This window comes from Lagenorhynchus albirostris, chromosome 2, assembly GCF_949774975.1.
Source record: "Lagenorhynchus albirostris chromosome 2, mLagAlb1.1, whole genome shotgun sequence".
In the NCBI taxonomy this organism is placed as follows: Eukaryota; Metazoa; Chordata; class Mammalia; order Artiodactyla; family Delphinidae; genus Lagenorhynchus; species Lagenorhynchus albirostris.
This window is the reverse complement of record NC_083096.1, coordinates 149,605,314-149,619,535: the sequence shown is the minus strand read 5'-3', so window position 1 is coordinate 149,619,535 and position 14,222 is coordinate 149,605,314. Positions and strand designations below refer to the sequence as shown.

The following is a 14,222-nucleotide window of genomic DNA, read 5'->3' as shown; positions in this document are numbered from 1 at the left end:
TTGACACACCTCCCGCCCCCTAAACCAAACCCTTCAAAACAAAACCCAAGTCCCCCTCTCGTTTCCACCTCTACTGCCTTCCGCCCTTCTCCAACGCACTCACAGCTCTCATCCAGGACTACAGCAGTAGCTTCTAAAACGGGTCTTTATAAGGCGTAAATAAAACCGGGCAAGCCCCGCCCGAATTGTGCCCTGGGTCTCTCAACCTCCCCCCGAGGCGCGCACACGGCCGGGTTCTGCTGCACCCCAGCCTGACCCTCGGCCGGGCTGCAGCGCCCTCACGACCCTCTCAGATCCAAGACCTCGGCGCCCCGCCCTCCGACCCAAGGCCGCTCTCTGCGGCGCCCGGAAGATACGTCAAGAGGCGGGGCTACATTTTACAAACGGAACCGTGACGCTTTGCGTTTTCTCTTTCCAGCCAGCGCCGAGCGATGGGTGAGTGGTTTTCTGCTTTGGGGCGGCGGCTGGGAAACGAGTTCAATCCGGCGCCATCCTGCCTCGCAGCCCAGCCGGGAGCGCGGGCGCCCGGGCCCCGGGCAGCGAGCCTCCGCGAGGAGGGTGATGCTCGGGCTTGGGCCGCCTGGGCCGCCTGGGCCGCTCCGGGGGCCGCACAGACCGGGGCCGCGAGCGGCACCATCATGGCTGCCAGGGTCGGGACGGGAAGGGGCCGGGCCGCACGCGCGTGATGACAACTTGGAAATGCTGTGATCTCCCGACTGCGCTATGGGGGAGCCAACCTTGGAGAGCTGAGCGTGCGGCCGCCGGCGCGGGGCGTTGGGCTGGCGGGCCCCGGCCCCGGGCTCCCTGGCTCAGGCTCCCTCGCCCCAATTCCACACGTAGGCATCTCTCGGGACAACTGGCACAAGCGCCGCAAGACCGGGGGTAAGAGAAAGCCCTACCACAAGAAGCGGAAGTATGAGCTGGGACGCCCCGCTGCCAACACTAAGGTGCGTGCGGGGCCTCACCGCCCGGGAGGTCTCCCACCTGCCTTCCGCGGTCCGCCTGAATCTTTGTGGGGCTCTGCGATTTGCTGTAGGGACTAGGCGGCCTCCTCGCCTTTGCGTGTTGGGTAAATACTGAGAGATTGCATGGTGACAGCTACTGTGTCCTAGTGGTACCTGCAGGGCGCCTGGAGCGAGTGGGCTCTTCAGTGATAGTCAGAAACCTGGAATTTTTGTTGCACGGAGACTTAATTTTCAGTGTTTGGAATCAGGTTTTTCTTCTTGGAGGTAACTAGAGTGATGAAGAAGTATCCTTAGGCGTGGTTGTGGCCGTCTTGGTCACCTGTGTGCCACTTGCCAATGCTAGGACTTGTCATAGTTACACTGACTGTTACCTCCGTCCAGCTCGGGTTCCCTGCCCTCTCTCTAGCTTCTCCTTGATAACGTACTTCCTGTCTCCTTGTGTTTTCTAGATTGGCCCCCGCCGCATACACACAGTCCGTGTGCGGGGAGGCAACAAGAAGTACCGGGCCTTGAGGCTGGACGTGGGGAACTTCTCCTGGGGCTCCGAGTGTGAGTGAGGCCCTGCAGGCGTGGGTGGGAACTCAGCACTTAAACCTTTTCTAAGCTTCAATAAGTGCTTTTAGCAGGAAGTCCATGGCCTGAACCAAGATACTGAAATTTCTCCTGTTGAAAGACCTTGAGGTTCTGGAGCTTTCTCTCCATCCTGTCCTGCCTCTTAACTCCTGTAGCTTCAGGAATTGGGGCTGAATCTAGAGACCATGTATGTGTGGGTGTCAGCCATGTCTGGAAAGATGGGTGTGTGGAAGATGAGCTTATGCCCTATGGCTTTGTAAAGGCTTAGAGTTCCCATCTCCTTAGGCCCTGCTAGGGCGTGGGTGGGGGACAGTTAACCTTAGGTTCACGTGGCTTGATTCTGAATTTCTCCTGTGAGCAGGTTGTACACGCAAGACAAGGATCATTGATGTTGTCTACAATGCATCTAACAATGAACTGGTCCGTACCAAGACCCTGGTGAAGAACTGCATCGTGCTCATTGACAGCACACCGTACCGACAGTGGTACGAGTCCCACTATGCACTGCCCCTGGGCCGCAAGAAGGGGGCCAAGCTGGTGCGTGTTTGGGGAACCAACTTCCTGTGGGGGGAGGGGAGGCCGCCCTGATTCCAGCCTTCTTGTGATGAAAACTCTGTCCAGTTCTGCTACTAAAGGGAGAGATGAAAGCTTTTAGTGCTGAGGAAGGTGGCAGGGGCATGGGATATGCAGTGTTGAAGGCTATGACATTCCTTCCCTGAGATAGGGTTTGGGGAGGCCCCACTAACCCATGTGTGTTTCCTTTATTCAGACTCCTGAGGAGGAAGAGATTTTAAACAAAAAACGATCAAAGAAAATTCAGAAGAAATATGATGAAAGGAAAAAGAATGCCAAAATTAGCAGTCTTCTAGAGGAGCAGTTCCAGCAGGGCAAGCTTCTTGGTGAGATGGCTTTTGCGTTTGGCGAAGGGGAGGGTCCCAAGATACGGTGTGCCCTCTGTGGGCTAGAGAGTTTGGTAACAGCACACAAGCACAAATCAGAATATTTGGTCATCCCATTAGTTTGAAGCTGAAATGGAAAATAGTGGGCAGGAGCCCATAGGCCTGAGCTTGGTTTTTGCCTCTGAGTTTCAGGAGTATTCTGAGAAGTCTGTGTCCAGGCTTAGGGGGTTGTCTTAGTGATGAAAACTTTGTCCAGTTCTGCTACTGACTTTAAGTGATGATAAAGTATATCTGAGGAGACAGTGGGCTTCATGCCTGCCCCCAGGATACCTGGACCAACATGGACTCCTAAGGGGATACGTAGGTGTGGGTAGGCCCACAGTGTCATTTTGCTAAGGACCACATACTCTCTTGCAGCTTGCATCGCCTCAAGACCAGGCCAGTGTGGCCGAGCAGATGGCTATGTGCTAGAGGGAAAGGAGCTGGAGTTCTATCTGAGGAAAATCAAGGCCCGGAAAGGCAAATAAATCCTCTTCCTTCCTATCTTAGCTCATGTTATAAAGGTGTTTATTGTTCTATGCCCTGTGTTTGCGTTCTGAGAATATTTGATTGTTTGGCACACAGTAGAGTGCCCCAACTCCCTTTGCCTGCCTCCGTTTGCCCAGGCCTATTATGTGCCTTTCTATAGCAGGAGGAACATTTCTCACCCCTAAGGCTGAGTTTCAGTGGCATCAGGGATGTGGCATGCAGGCTGAGGAGAGACTGTATGAGGGAGGCATCCCAGCACGGGGCCCCCAACAGTATTGGGCTGTTGACTGGACCATGATTGGAACCTGAAACCATGCTGCTTCTATAAGGTTCTCTTAGAGACCCTGTGTGCAGACCTTGGTTTTAGGGGTTTATTTCAGGTTCATGGATGGTCTAGAAACCTTGAAATTGTGTTCCAGATTTCTGCATTGTTAAACAGGTTATACACATTGACATAATCTGTATGCTGTCAGCTTTTGGATGTCTTTCTGAAGTTAATTTTCCTTTGAACCCTAATCCTTTCCCCTCTCATTACTCAAAATTATGTAATATTACCAGTGATGGCTGCTGAATCTCTAAGGGTCAGCTCTTGTCTTCAGTTTAGCTACATTGTCTGTCATCAACTTTTAAAGATGGTTTAAGCTCCATCTTTCTAACTAGCCCAGACCTACTTGACACCTGCATTTGGATATCATAATCGGACTCTAAAGGTCACCATGTTCAAAACTGATCACGTTCTTCAGCTTTCCCTTTTCAAACAGTTTCTCAATTATTTGACTGCAGCAAATAGTGGTCTTCATATGACAACATAAATCTTAAGGTCATCCTTGGGTCATAACTCCCACATCTAATGTCACCACATCTTGTTGCTTCAACCTTTAACACCACCTCTACTGTTCTGGTCACATCTCTGCATCCTACTTGCTCTTCTGTTGTCCCCAGTGCAATCCCAGCTATCAGTGATCATTTTTAAAGGTATGATTTTTTTTTTTTTTTTGCGGTACGCGGGCCTGTCACTGTTGTGGCCTCTCCCGTTGCGGAGCACAGACTCTGGACACGCAGGCTCAGCGGCCATGGCTCACGGGCCCAGCCGCTCCATGGCATGTGGGATCTTCCTGGACCGAGGCACGAACCCGTGTCCCCTGCGTCGGCAGGCAGGCTCTCAATCACTGCACCACCAGGGAAGCCCAAGATAAGATTTTTTTTACAGGACATCCCATCTCAAAATTCCTACCAGATGGTATGGAACTCAGTGGGACGTGGTCCCTTCTATAGTGACTGCCATCCTGGCCTTACTGAACATATGTTCACTTACTATTCCCTGTGTTGGGAATACTTTCCATCATATACCCACATTGCTTATTCCTTCCAGGTCTTTGTTTTGTTAGTCTAGTGAGTTCTTCCCTGATCACAGGATTTTAAATTGTACTCCCCTCCATGCCATATCCTTTGCCCCTGTTTTTTCTCCTTATCTCTTAATTTGGCATAAATTTTGCTCGTTTTATTTGCTTGTCTTTTTTTGCCCTCTATTAGAATATATCTCCAGGGGAACAGGGATATGTTTCCTGTGGCATCTCCAGTACCTGGAAAGGTACATGGCAATATACCAGGCACTCAAATATGTGCTTAAGTTAATGAGTTCTAAAGAAAGAAGGTTTTATCCAGTTTAAAGTTGTGGAAAGCACATGTCTTAAGAGCTAAAGAAGTACAAAATCTAATTGGTCCATCACCTTGGCTAAATTGCAGACTTCTGTGAATAGACGTTTGGGAAAGATGAACCCCCTTTTCTAGTACAAAAACTTAAGGACAAAAAGTCCAGTCCTCTAAAACCTTACCATTGGCTCTGGGGAGACCTGGCCTTGGCCTTCCCACCCAGTGATCTTCCCTTACCACCTGAACATTAGCTGATGTTTGCTGAGCTGTGTGTTGGGCATGGCACAGCAACACTTTGCCTTCATCTTCTAATTTGAGCTCTACAAGGCATTGATGTTTATTCCTCCCCTCCTTCACCCTCTAGTCAGTCCATAGGATAAGGGGTTCTTTTTCTAAAGAGCCTTGAATTCATCAACTGTCCATCTGCACTGCCTTCATAGATGACCATTCTTACCCTGGAGCAAGGCTACCTCTTCTGTAGACCCAGCAAAACACCTCAGGTTCCTTCTGAGTGAATGGTGACCACAAGGTGCTTTGTTTTCACAGTATAGATTTGTCGACCAAGGCTGAGAAAAATTCAGTATCCCCTGTCACCCAGCAGGAAAGTAGAAGCCAGCACTGTAATCCTGTCAGTCAACAGGAGGCTGCGCGTCCTCACAACCTCTACCTACACTCTTCATGCCTCGCTTCCTTTGAATTCTGGCATTTGTCTTCCTTTGGCCTTAATGTTCAGTTTTGGCATTCGCCAATTTTTTCAGTGGTGGCTGAGCTTAGAAGGCAGGAATCTTAGAGAAAGTCAGTTTAGCAGCAACTCTAATATAGTGCTCTGTGGGGCTGTTTTCCACAATGCCCCGTCTTACTACCATCAGCTGAGTGCTGAGGTCCGACCGCAGAGATGGATGGACCTGCAGCTTTCACCCCTTAAACTGTCCTTTTTCCCTGTTTGGTTGGTGGGAGCAGAGAAGGGCTTGGTTCAGATGCTGGAAGTCTAGGCTGGGTGGTGTATGACTACCCTCACGTCTCAGTTGAATCAGCTTCAGGGCAGACTCTCAAACCCTCATCTTCAGTCCATTGGCAGAGCATGCCAGTTCATTTTTAAGCAATTTTAATTGCACAATAATAAATATATTTTCATTGTAAACAAAATTGAATATGACAGATGAAGCAAAAGTACCCCAGCACACACTTTGACCCCTCATCAGAGTGAGGTTATCACAATAAGGAATATCCTAAGCATCTTTTTATGTATGACTCAAATTGTGATCCCTGGGGCAGCAGCAGCAGCATTCCCTGGGAACTTATTAGAAATGCAATTCTTGACCCCATCCCAGATTTAATGAATCAAACACTGGGAATCGTACCCAAAACTTTAACCAGCCCTTCAGTGATACTGATGCTCCCTCAAGAACCGGCCTAGCCCCGCATTGCGGAGGAAATTAATCGTGCCCCTTGGCTCTAGTCCTCTGTACCTCGCCTCTTGTATCCTAGCTTCACCTCCCCCAAGCCAGAATGGATGCATTCCTAACTCTGGTTCAGGCTCTTCTGCCCTTTCAAGGGTCGTCCCTAAGTGCTCCGGCTTAGGGTGCATGGAAGTGCTGCTCTAATAGCTCCGGAGGGCCTAGGGGAGGCAGCCAGATGGCCCGGCCCCGCTGCCTCTGCTTAGGGCTCCTGAGCCTCGTCCCCTGACCCCGACGCCTCCTCCTCGATGCGGTCCGCGGCTTCGAGGTCGCCGCCCTCCTCGGCCCGGAAGCGCAGCAGGTGAGGGGTCCGGGGGGCTCCTCGGATGCGGCCGAAGTTCCGGAGGCTGATGGCTGGCGAGGGCGCTCCTACGCCCAGGAAGCGGCTGAGCAGCGGGGTCTGCGTGGCAGTCACTGGCCGGGCTGGCCCAGGGGACGTCTCCACCTGCAGGCTCTGCTCAGGGTCGTCGCTAACGCTGCAGGTGGGCGGGAGGGCGGTGTGAGTGAGCCTCTGGCAGCTGGGGGACCAGCTCCCCAGAGTGGGGCCTGGGGCATGAGGGACCAAGTCCTGGGCACCCCGGAGGGTGGGTGGGGAACTGGGGCCCATGTGCTGACTCAGGTCCTGCCTCGGCCTGCGTGGGCCACTCACCGCAGGTTGAAGGTGGAACCCAGGAAGGAAGGCCGCAGTGACTCGGCCACAGTGGCCACAGTGTAGGGCGGCTGCGCCGAGTCTTCATCCCAATATGGGTCCTTCTCCGCAGGTGGCAGGTTCTGGTACATGTCATCCACGGAGAGCAGGGACACCTGGGGCGGGCAGCGGGTCACAAGGATCCCCCTCTCCTGCATACCTGGGCTGGGAGCTGGCAGGGAGGGAGAGCCTGACTGCCAGTGAGCTGCCACCAGACCCCTAATCACCTGCAAGTTGCGGTCTATAAGCTTATTGGTTTCAAAGTCGTCATCATCCTCACCAAAGGGATTGATGATCTGTTCTGCCACCTGCAGGTGATGGAGTGTTTTCTGGGCTTAGAGCCCTATTTTCTAACCCCAGAGTTGGGGTGGGCCCTGGGCCCATGTCTTGACCACCCGAAGTGCCCACCTTGAGCCAGCCAGCATAGAAGAAGAACTGCAGCAGAGTGGTGAGAGGCACGTACATGTCCAGGTCCCCCAGGGCTGGCCCTGGCTCCAGAAGCTTCTGAGGTGTCACAGCCCCTGCCTCTGACTCCACGAACTGGCGGCCAACCAGGGAGAGGGCAAAGAAGGAGTATACTGCTATGGTCACCACCTGGAGAAAGGGAAGCCAGGCTAAGTGGGGCAGGGATAAATGCCCCCCTGCCCCGAGGGCCAGTAGCAGATCTAGTAAGTATAATAAAACATGTAGCAAGGTGTGGCAGCACCAGATAGGAGGGGATCATCTTAGTGGGGGGTCCAGGGAGGCTTTGAAGATGAGCCTGTGGCTGTTGAGTGTCTCACTGGACCAGACTGCCCCAGGGCAGGTACCATCTCTAATTCTCAGTGTCACACACAGCACAGGACATACAGTAGGCACTGGGACTGGGGAGGTGAGAGGCAGTTACTTGGGTGTAGACGAGGGGGATGCTGATCCAGTCATAGTGGAACAGCATGCTGCACTTGGCCCGGTACTTGTTCAGCTCCTGGTGGAACAGCAGGAAGAGGAAGTCAGTGGAGGCGAGGAAGGAAGAATGGGGAGGGGACAGGGGAGCCCAGCACACTTTAGGCCTGGGCCAGGTCTAGAGTCTCATTCTGCTTTCAGAGGTGTTGTCAGGCTGGGGTGACTGTGATGGAAAGCAGTTTAGCAAAGTAACTGCAAGGACAGAGCCTGGAGCCAGGTCTGAGGATGATTCCCAGCTCCACTAACTAGCTGTGTGACTTGAGCAAGTTTCTTTTCACTCTGTGCCTCAGTTTCCTCACTTCCTCACACTTGCAAAAGTGTGCTGTACATAATTGGCACCATGTAAGTGTTAAGCACTAAAATTATTATTCCAGTTTGCAAAACTAGGGGGAGGAGGGCAGATGGGTCTGGTCCTAGGCTGACTCACTTCCAGGAGCAGGCAGAGAGCAATGTCATCACGGATTCGCCCATCCCTCCGGGCCTGGGCCGCCAGGTTGGTGAACCAGACGCAGGGGATCCAGTACTTATTGAAGTCAGATTTCAGGCTCTCAAACTTTTTCCTCTCTTCCTGGGACATGAAACCTGCAGGGATGAAGTGAGAGGGATGAAGACTCACTCATCCTTGTCCCCGGGGACTCACCGCCTTGGGGCCCTGGAGCTCCCCCTAGTGGTAAAACCTCCCCTCCCAGGAGGCCCGGGAGGCAGGTCCGGTCCCGCCCGCTCCAGGGCTCCCCCAGCGCGGCACCTGCGTCTGGCTGTGGGCCGCGCACCTGCGTCCACCACGTGCTCCATGGTGGGGAAGCGCTTGAGCACGCGGGTGCTGACCGAGCGCAGCACCAGTACCGACGCGAGGTTGGCGTAGCGGATAAGGGTGCGGCGCAGCAGGCGGCCGCGCTGGTCCACGCCGTGCACGCTGGCCGAGATGACGCACATCAGCTGGTCCGGCAGTGGGATGCTTGTGTACTGGGCCCACCAGCGGTTCACCACCAAGGTCACGTAGAAACCTGGTCACCATCATGGGTAGGGGGGACGGGAAGGCAAGATGGAGGTCTCAGGAGTCAGCGTGTCCTGCCCCCACCCAGAGCGCGTGGTCCAGGCCAGGTGGAACCAAGGCAGGGGGAAGGACACATTGGCTCCAGCACCCTGCCTCTCTGTCAGGGGGACAGCCTCTTCCTCTTGGTCCCTCCCTGATGTACCAACCCAGGCAGGGAGGAAGAAGAGTGCAAACCTCCTCAAGCAGAAGAGAAGTGATGGTTCAAATCCAGGCAATGGTTAACTCTGAGCCCTGCTTCACATGGGGGTCGGGAGGGAGGTGTCACCTCTCTCCAGTTCTCCTCCAGTACCCAGAGGGTTGTGAAGCCAGCAGGTGGCTTGGGCCTTGTTTGGAGTGAGGGTCCAGCACGTGATAGGCAGGGCCTAGTCCTCTGGAAATCCTGGACCCCACACGCAGCTCCCATGCCTGCTGAGCCTGCTCTGGTTGCCCTCCAAGCGGTTCCGCTGGGGTAATTCTGACCCTCAGAGCTAGCAACCCAACCCAAAGGTAAGGAAAGATGGTTAGGAGGCTACAAGGGAGAACCCCTGGTTCTTTGAACTTACCTAGTACAAAGGACAAGGGGATGAGTTCTGCAGAGCGGTTGCAGTATCGGGCCACCTGAGCATACACAAGCCTCTGTTCCTGGGTCAGCAACAGCCTGGGGAATGTCAGGTGAGGCCTGGGTTAGAGGGAGGTAGGCAGCCTAGTCACCCGCAGGCCAGCCCTGAGACCCTGCCCTCACCCTCGCACCGGTAGGTGATGCTGAGCAGAGCATACAGGGCGATGAATACGAGGAACTCCTTGTAGAGGAGCTTGTAGATGCTTCCCCTCCAACGGAGAAGCAGGCCGGAGAAGCCTCCGAAGCGGGCCTCCGCTACTTTGAGGGTGTATGAAACCGTCATGGTGCTGCGGGCCTGGGGCAGAAGGTTACAAGAGCTGCTCCCAGAGCTGTCCTTCTCCCCCAGCAAACCTTCTCCTTAGCCTGCCTTCTCATCACCCACCTTAGATCCCCAGGCAACCTTCCTTCAACTCTGGTCACCGGACACCCCAGCCTTCACCCTGTGTCAGTAGACAAGGGGGAGGAAGCTGCAGAGCAGACAGAGCACACACCCACCCCTCAGTGGTGTGTGGGTCAAACCAGGATGAGGTAGGGCAAGGGGGAGCTGAGGTTACACCCTCTCATACATGAAGCTTCCCCAAGCTCCTCTTCCACTTGCAGGGCTAGGAGTAACCAGGTCCTGAACTGCTGAGGACAGGAGATCCAACTCTAGCCCAGACCCATGCACCTTGGAGTCTTGCTCTTGAAGCTGATAGCTGGTCTCTCAAGGCCCAGGGCACTCTCACCCGCACCCCACATCTACTTACCTGCTCTGGACAGCAGCCTGTGCTGAGGAAGGGGAACTGGGCTAGCCTTCACCCCACAGCACTTAAGTACCTCCTGGGCCCATAAAGTTTGGCTGGACTGAGGTTATCATTGATGGATTGAGGCTGTCACCCAGCTTTTCCTGGTGCTGGGAACTGGATGTGTCTCCCTATGCCTGCAGGGCTGGGCTGGCCTTTGAGTGTCATAAATGCCATCATCATTGACCCCACAGTTCACACCATGTCCTTGAAGCCAGGGTGACAGGAATTACTGTCCCAGCTCCAGGTGAGAAGACAGATGCATGATTAAGTGTTACAACAGCTGCTGATCGCAGAGCACTGACTAAGTGACAGGCACTGTGCCAAACACCACTACATCACACCTCTGACCTGTCCTGGGAAGCTCCTTCCCCCACACTGTGAGCTGGTTCTCAATGCAAGTGTTTTCTGAAGAGAGGAAGCATGGAGAGGTGGTTAGGAGCACAAGCTTGAGAGACAAACCTGAGTTTGAATTCTAGCTCTCTGTAACCTTGTCCAAGATACCTAATTTCTCTGAACCTCAGTTTCCTCCTTTGCAAAACAGGATCAATAACTCCTTCCTCACAGGGCAGTTGGTAATATTCAGAGAAACAATGCCTGGAGCCTGGAGCATGCAGGCATTTATCCTGGGCGGCTGTTACCATGAAAAGCCAAGTCTTTTCCCTTTGGTTTCCACCTACTGGTCCATCCACTGTTTGCATCCCAGAACCAGGCAATCCTGCAGAGACTGAGAGTCAGAGACCTTTCCTCTGATGCCTGTCCTGCCTGTCCCTGAGCCAAACAGTGCCAGGTCCTGGCTTTTAATCTGGGTATATAAGGCCTCTGAGATGCCCCCCACTTCCACCTGCCATCACCAGCCTCTGGCCTCACTCCTTTTCACTGCTCCTTTGAGGTCCATCCTTGCATAAGTTAATCATACTGGCCTATAATCCATCTACAGAGAGATCTCCCCTCCAGCCCATGAAACACTTGAGGACAGGATTGCATCTGATTCATCTCAGTAAAGCTGGGGAGGACTTGAACCCAGGCAGGCTTTTCTTTTCTTTTCTCTTTCTTTCCTTTCTTTTTATTCTATTTTTTAAATTTTTATTGGAGTATAGTTGATTTACAATATTGTGTTATTTTTTGCTGTACAGCAAAGTGAATCAGTTATACGTATATCCACTCTTTTTTAGATTCTTTTCCCATATAGACCATTACAGAGAATTGAGTTCCCTGTGTTATACAGTAGGCTCTTATTAGTTATCTATTTTATATATAGTAGTGTGTCTATGTTAATCCCAATCTCCCAATTTTACCCCCCCCCATCCCCTTGGTTTTCTACATCTGTGACTCTACTTCTTTTTTGTAACTAAGTTCATTCGTACCCTTTTTTTAGATTCCACGTATAAGTGATATCATATGATATTTGTCTTTCTGTGTCTGACTTCACTCAGTATGACAATCTCTAGGTCTATCCATGTTGCTGCAAATGGCATTATTTCGTTCATTTATGTATGTAATACATCTTCTTTATCCATTCTTCTGTCGATGGACAGTGCTTCCATGTCTTGGCTATTGTAAATAGGGCTGCAATGAACATTGGGGTGCATGTATCTTTTAACCTGAGGGGTCCCCCTCCCCAATTTTTATAAGAAACTCCCTGGATGAGCAAGGTCTGGAAGCCAACTCATGGCCTGACAAGTTATGTTCTCCTTCCAGGGCCCAGGTGAGATGTCCATATGTGGAAAGAACAGGACTCCATGTGTGTGTCCTGGAGGTCTGGAAGACCCAGGACCTGACCTGGGAAGGGCAAGATACCAGCTCTGGGGCCTCAGCTATCTTGGCCATGCAGCCCCTTCCCAAGCTCTGATCTGTGACTTTTCTAGAGCATTCTGGGCTGCTTACCACTTAAAGAGTCTCTGGTACCTGGGAAGCCAGGCCCTGGGACTGTGGGAGCTCAGACCCTGAAGTCCTGGTAGCTTCTCTCTGACAGTGCTCCCTGAGGGCAGCCCAGCTGGCTGCATTTCAGACCTCAGCCCCCATCCCCATGTGAGGCCCCTTCACATCTGCCTGTTACCAACTCTCTGGATCACTGGGTTGTGAATTCCCACAGAGCTGTGGGTAAAGGTACAGAACCTGAAGACTCGCCCCAGGAGGGAGCAGTCCCCAGGCCCCACCCAGCCCCTCCTTCCTCGGTCACTTTATCTCCCTTCCCAGCTGCTGTCAGGTCCCTTTGGTTTATGGTCCAGGAGAGGGAACCACTCCACCTGTAAATCATTTTCCCCACCCTTCTTTATCCTCCTCTGGCTCTTGCCTCTCCTTCTCTTCCAGTCCTAACCACCAATGCCCACTCCCCTCCTCACAGCCAAGAGCTGTATATATATATGACTTGGCAGTTTACAGCATGGAGTCTGGAGCCAGACCGCCCAAATTTTTAAATCCGGACTTCACTGTGAACTACCTTTGTGACCTTGACCTTGAGCAAACTGTTTAACCTCTCTGTCCTTAATTTCCCCTTGGGGAAACCGAATGATAGTATCTATCTCACAGAGTCGTTGTGACTGTTAAATGAATTAATATTTATAAAGCGCTTGGTAAGCATGAAATGCTACTGTAGCTATTAGCATCTCTCTTCTTTTTGGTCCAGCTCTTTTACTTCCACCTCTGCCACCACCAAGGACACCTGAGATCTCCTTATTGCTGAATCCAGTCGGCCCCTCCTGAGTCCTAACCTTACTTGGTATCTTTCATTCTTGAAAGACTCCCTCGACCTCTGTGACCTGATACTGTCAAGAGATTCTGACTCTGAGCTGTCAAGGGGCAAGGAGTGTGGGATACGTGCTCAACTAGCAGCGGGCCTGAGAGCATCCTCTGGGGGATGGAGACCCAGAGAGGTCAGAAAAAACTCAGCTTGAGCAGGGGTTGTGAGAGTCTTGGGGGGAGGAGAAAGGGCACTAGTAAGAGGGACAGGGAGACATGGAGTAGTATAGGAGGACAGATGCAAGGTCAGAGAACTATGGCTCTGAGAAAACTCAAGCAGGGGAATTTCCTGGCAGTCCTGGCAGTCCAGGACTCCGTGCTTCCACTGCAGGGGGCACGGGTTCGATCCCTGGTTGGGGAACTAAGATCCCACATACCAAGCAGCCAAACAAAAAGAAAAAGTCGGGCAATGATGAATAGTGGAGTCAGACATCTTGGGTTCAGATATTGGCTCTGCCCCTTGGTAGCTGCATATGACCTTGGGCAAGAGGCTTAGCCCCATGAGCCTCGGTTTCCTCATCTGTGAAATGGGGATAATAATCACATCCACATCATAAGGTTACTGTGAGCAGTCCAGAAGATAAATGCTTAGCCCCATGCCTGGTATGTGGCAGGTGCATAAGATCCCTTAATGGCAGCATATGTTACACTGAGGGAGGAGGCAGAACAGGCTGCCAGCCCCTCCAGTTACAGCATCAGGAGGATGTCCTCCTGATGCTGTGGCTCCCGGAGGAGGACTCAGGAGCCTTGTTAACCTCCCAAGGGGAGGAGCCAGTGATGGTTACAGAATATGCCACCCCAAAATATGCCACTCTGGCATATTGATTATTTTGAGCTGTAGGCACTTGAAAAACAGCAAATGCAGGGAGAGGCTTTCTCTGAACTCCCCTTAACTGCCTAAAGACAGAGCCTCCAAAAGGAACTCAATGGTCATAAATCTCCTTCCTGGGAGTTTCATCTCATATCACGGGAGAGGAAATTAGAATTCTATATCATATCCAGGCCACTTTTGTCATAAACTATCATACCTCCCATTCATTCTTCTAAGGGCCCATTCATCTTTCCTAGAAATTATTTACTCTCCCCTAAGAGGCCTACATTCCCCTCCCCCTTTCTCTACTCAGATGGTACTTTTTAAAAAAAAATTATTTATTTTATTTTTGGCTGTGTTGGGTGTTCGTTGCTGCGCTCAGGCTTTCTCTAGTTGCGGCGAGTGGGGGCTACTCTTTGTTGTGGTGCACGGGCTTCTCATTGCAGTGGCTTCTCTTGTTGCGGAGCACAGGCTCTAGGTGCATGGGCTTCAGTAGCTGTGGCATGTAGGCTCAGTAGTTGTGGCTCACG

The 14,222-nt window shown here is 52.2% G+C and overlaps 2 protein-coding genes and 4 non-coding genes across 6 annotated transcripts; 5 read left to right on the top strand and 1 right to left on the bottom strand.

The window, feature by feature from the left end:
- The first annotated feature begins 389 nt into the window (after positions 1–389).
- RPS8 (ribosomal protein S8) lies at positions 390–3,015 on the top strand. Its single transcript, XM_060140233.1, has 6 exons — positions 390–435; positions 841–947; positions 1,415–1,514; positions 1,900–2,075; positions 2,308–2,437; positions 2,855–3,015. Exons 1-6 carry the CDS (start codon positions 432–434, stop codon positions 2,962–2,964), a joined length of 627 nt encoding a protein of 208 aa, XP_059996216.1. The 5' UTR covers positions 390–431; the 3' UTR covers positions 2,965–3,015.
- Positions 678–757, top strand: LOC132516566 (small nucleolar RNA SNORD55/SNORD39). The gene has a single exon (XR_009539391.1). It is a non-coding gene; the product is annotated as a small nucleolar RNA SNORD55/SNORD39 (small nucleolar RNA).
- On the top strand, positions 1,232–1,335 carry LOC132516578 (small nucleolar RNA SNORD46). The gene has a single exon (XR_009539402.1). It is a non-coding gene; the product is annotated as a small nucleolar RNA SNORD46 (small nucleolar RNA).
- LOC132516577 (small nucleolar RNA SNORD38) lies at positions 2,136–2,203 on the top strand. Its single transcript, XR_009539401.1, has one exon. It is a non-coding gene; the product is annotated as a small nucleolar RNA SNORD38 (small nucleolar RNA).
- LOC132516576 (small nucleolar RNA SNORD38) lies at positions 2,669–2,737 on the top strand. Its single transcript, XR_009539400.1, has one exon. It is a non-coding gene; the product is annotated as a small nucleolar RNA SNORD38 (small nucleolar RNA).
- Positions 3,016–6,277: 3,262 nt separating the features above from the next.
- Positions 6,278–9,640, bottom strand: BEST4 (bestrophin 4). Its single transcript, XM_060142633.1, has 9 exons — positions 9,489–9,640; positions 9,302–9,396; positions 8,476–8,709; positions 8,133–8,287; positions 7,650–7,727; positions 7,172–7,357; positions 6,991–7,071; positions 6,725–6,879; positions 6,278–6,551 (listed from the first exon to the last, which is right to left on the bottom strand). Exons 1-9 carry the CDS (start codon positions 9,638–9,640, stop codon positions 6,278–6,280), a joined length of 1,410 nt encoding a protein of 469 aa, XP_059998616.1.
- Between the last annotated feature and the right edge of the window lie 4,582 nt (positions 9,641–14,222).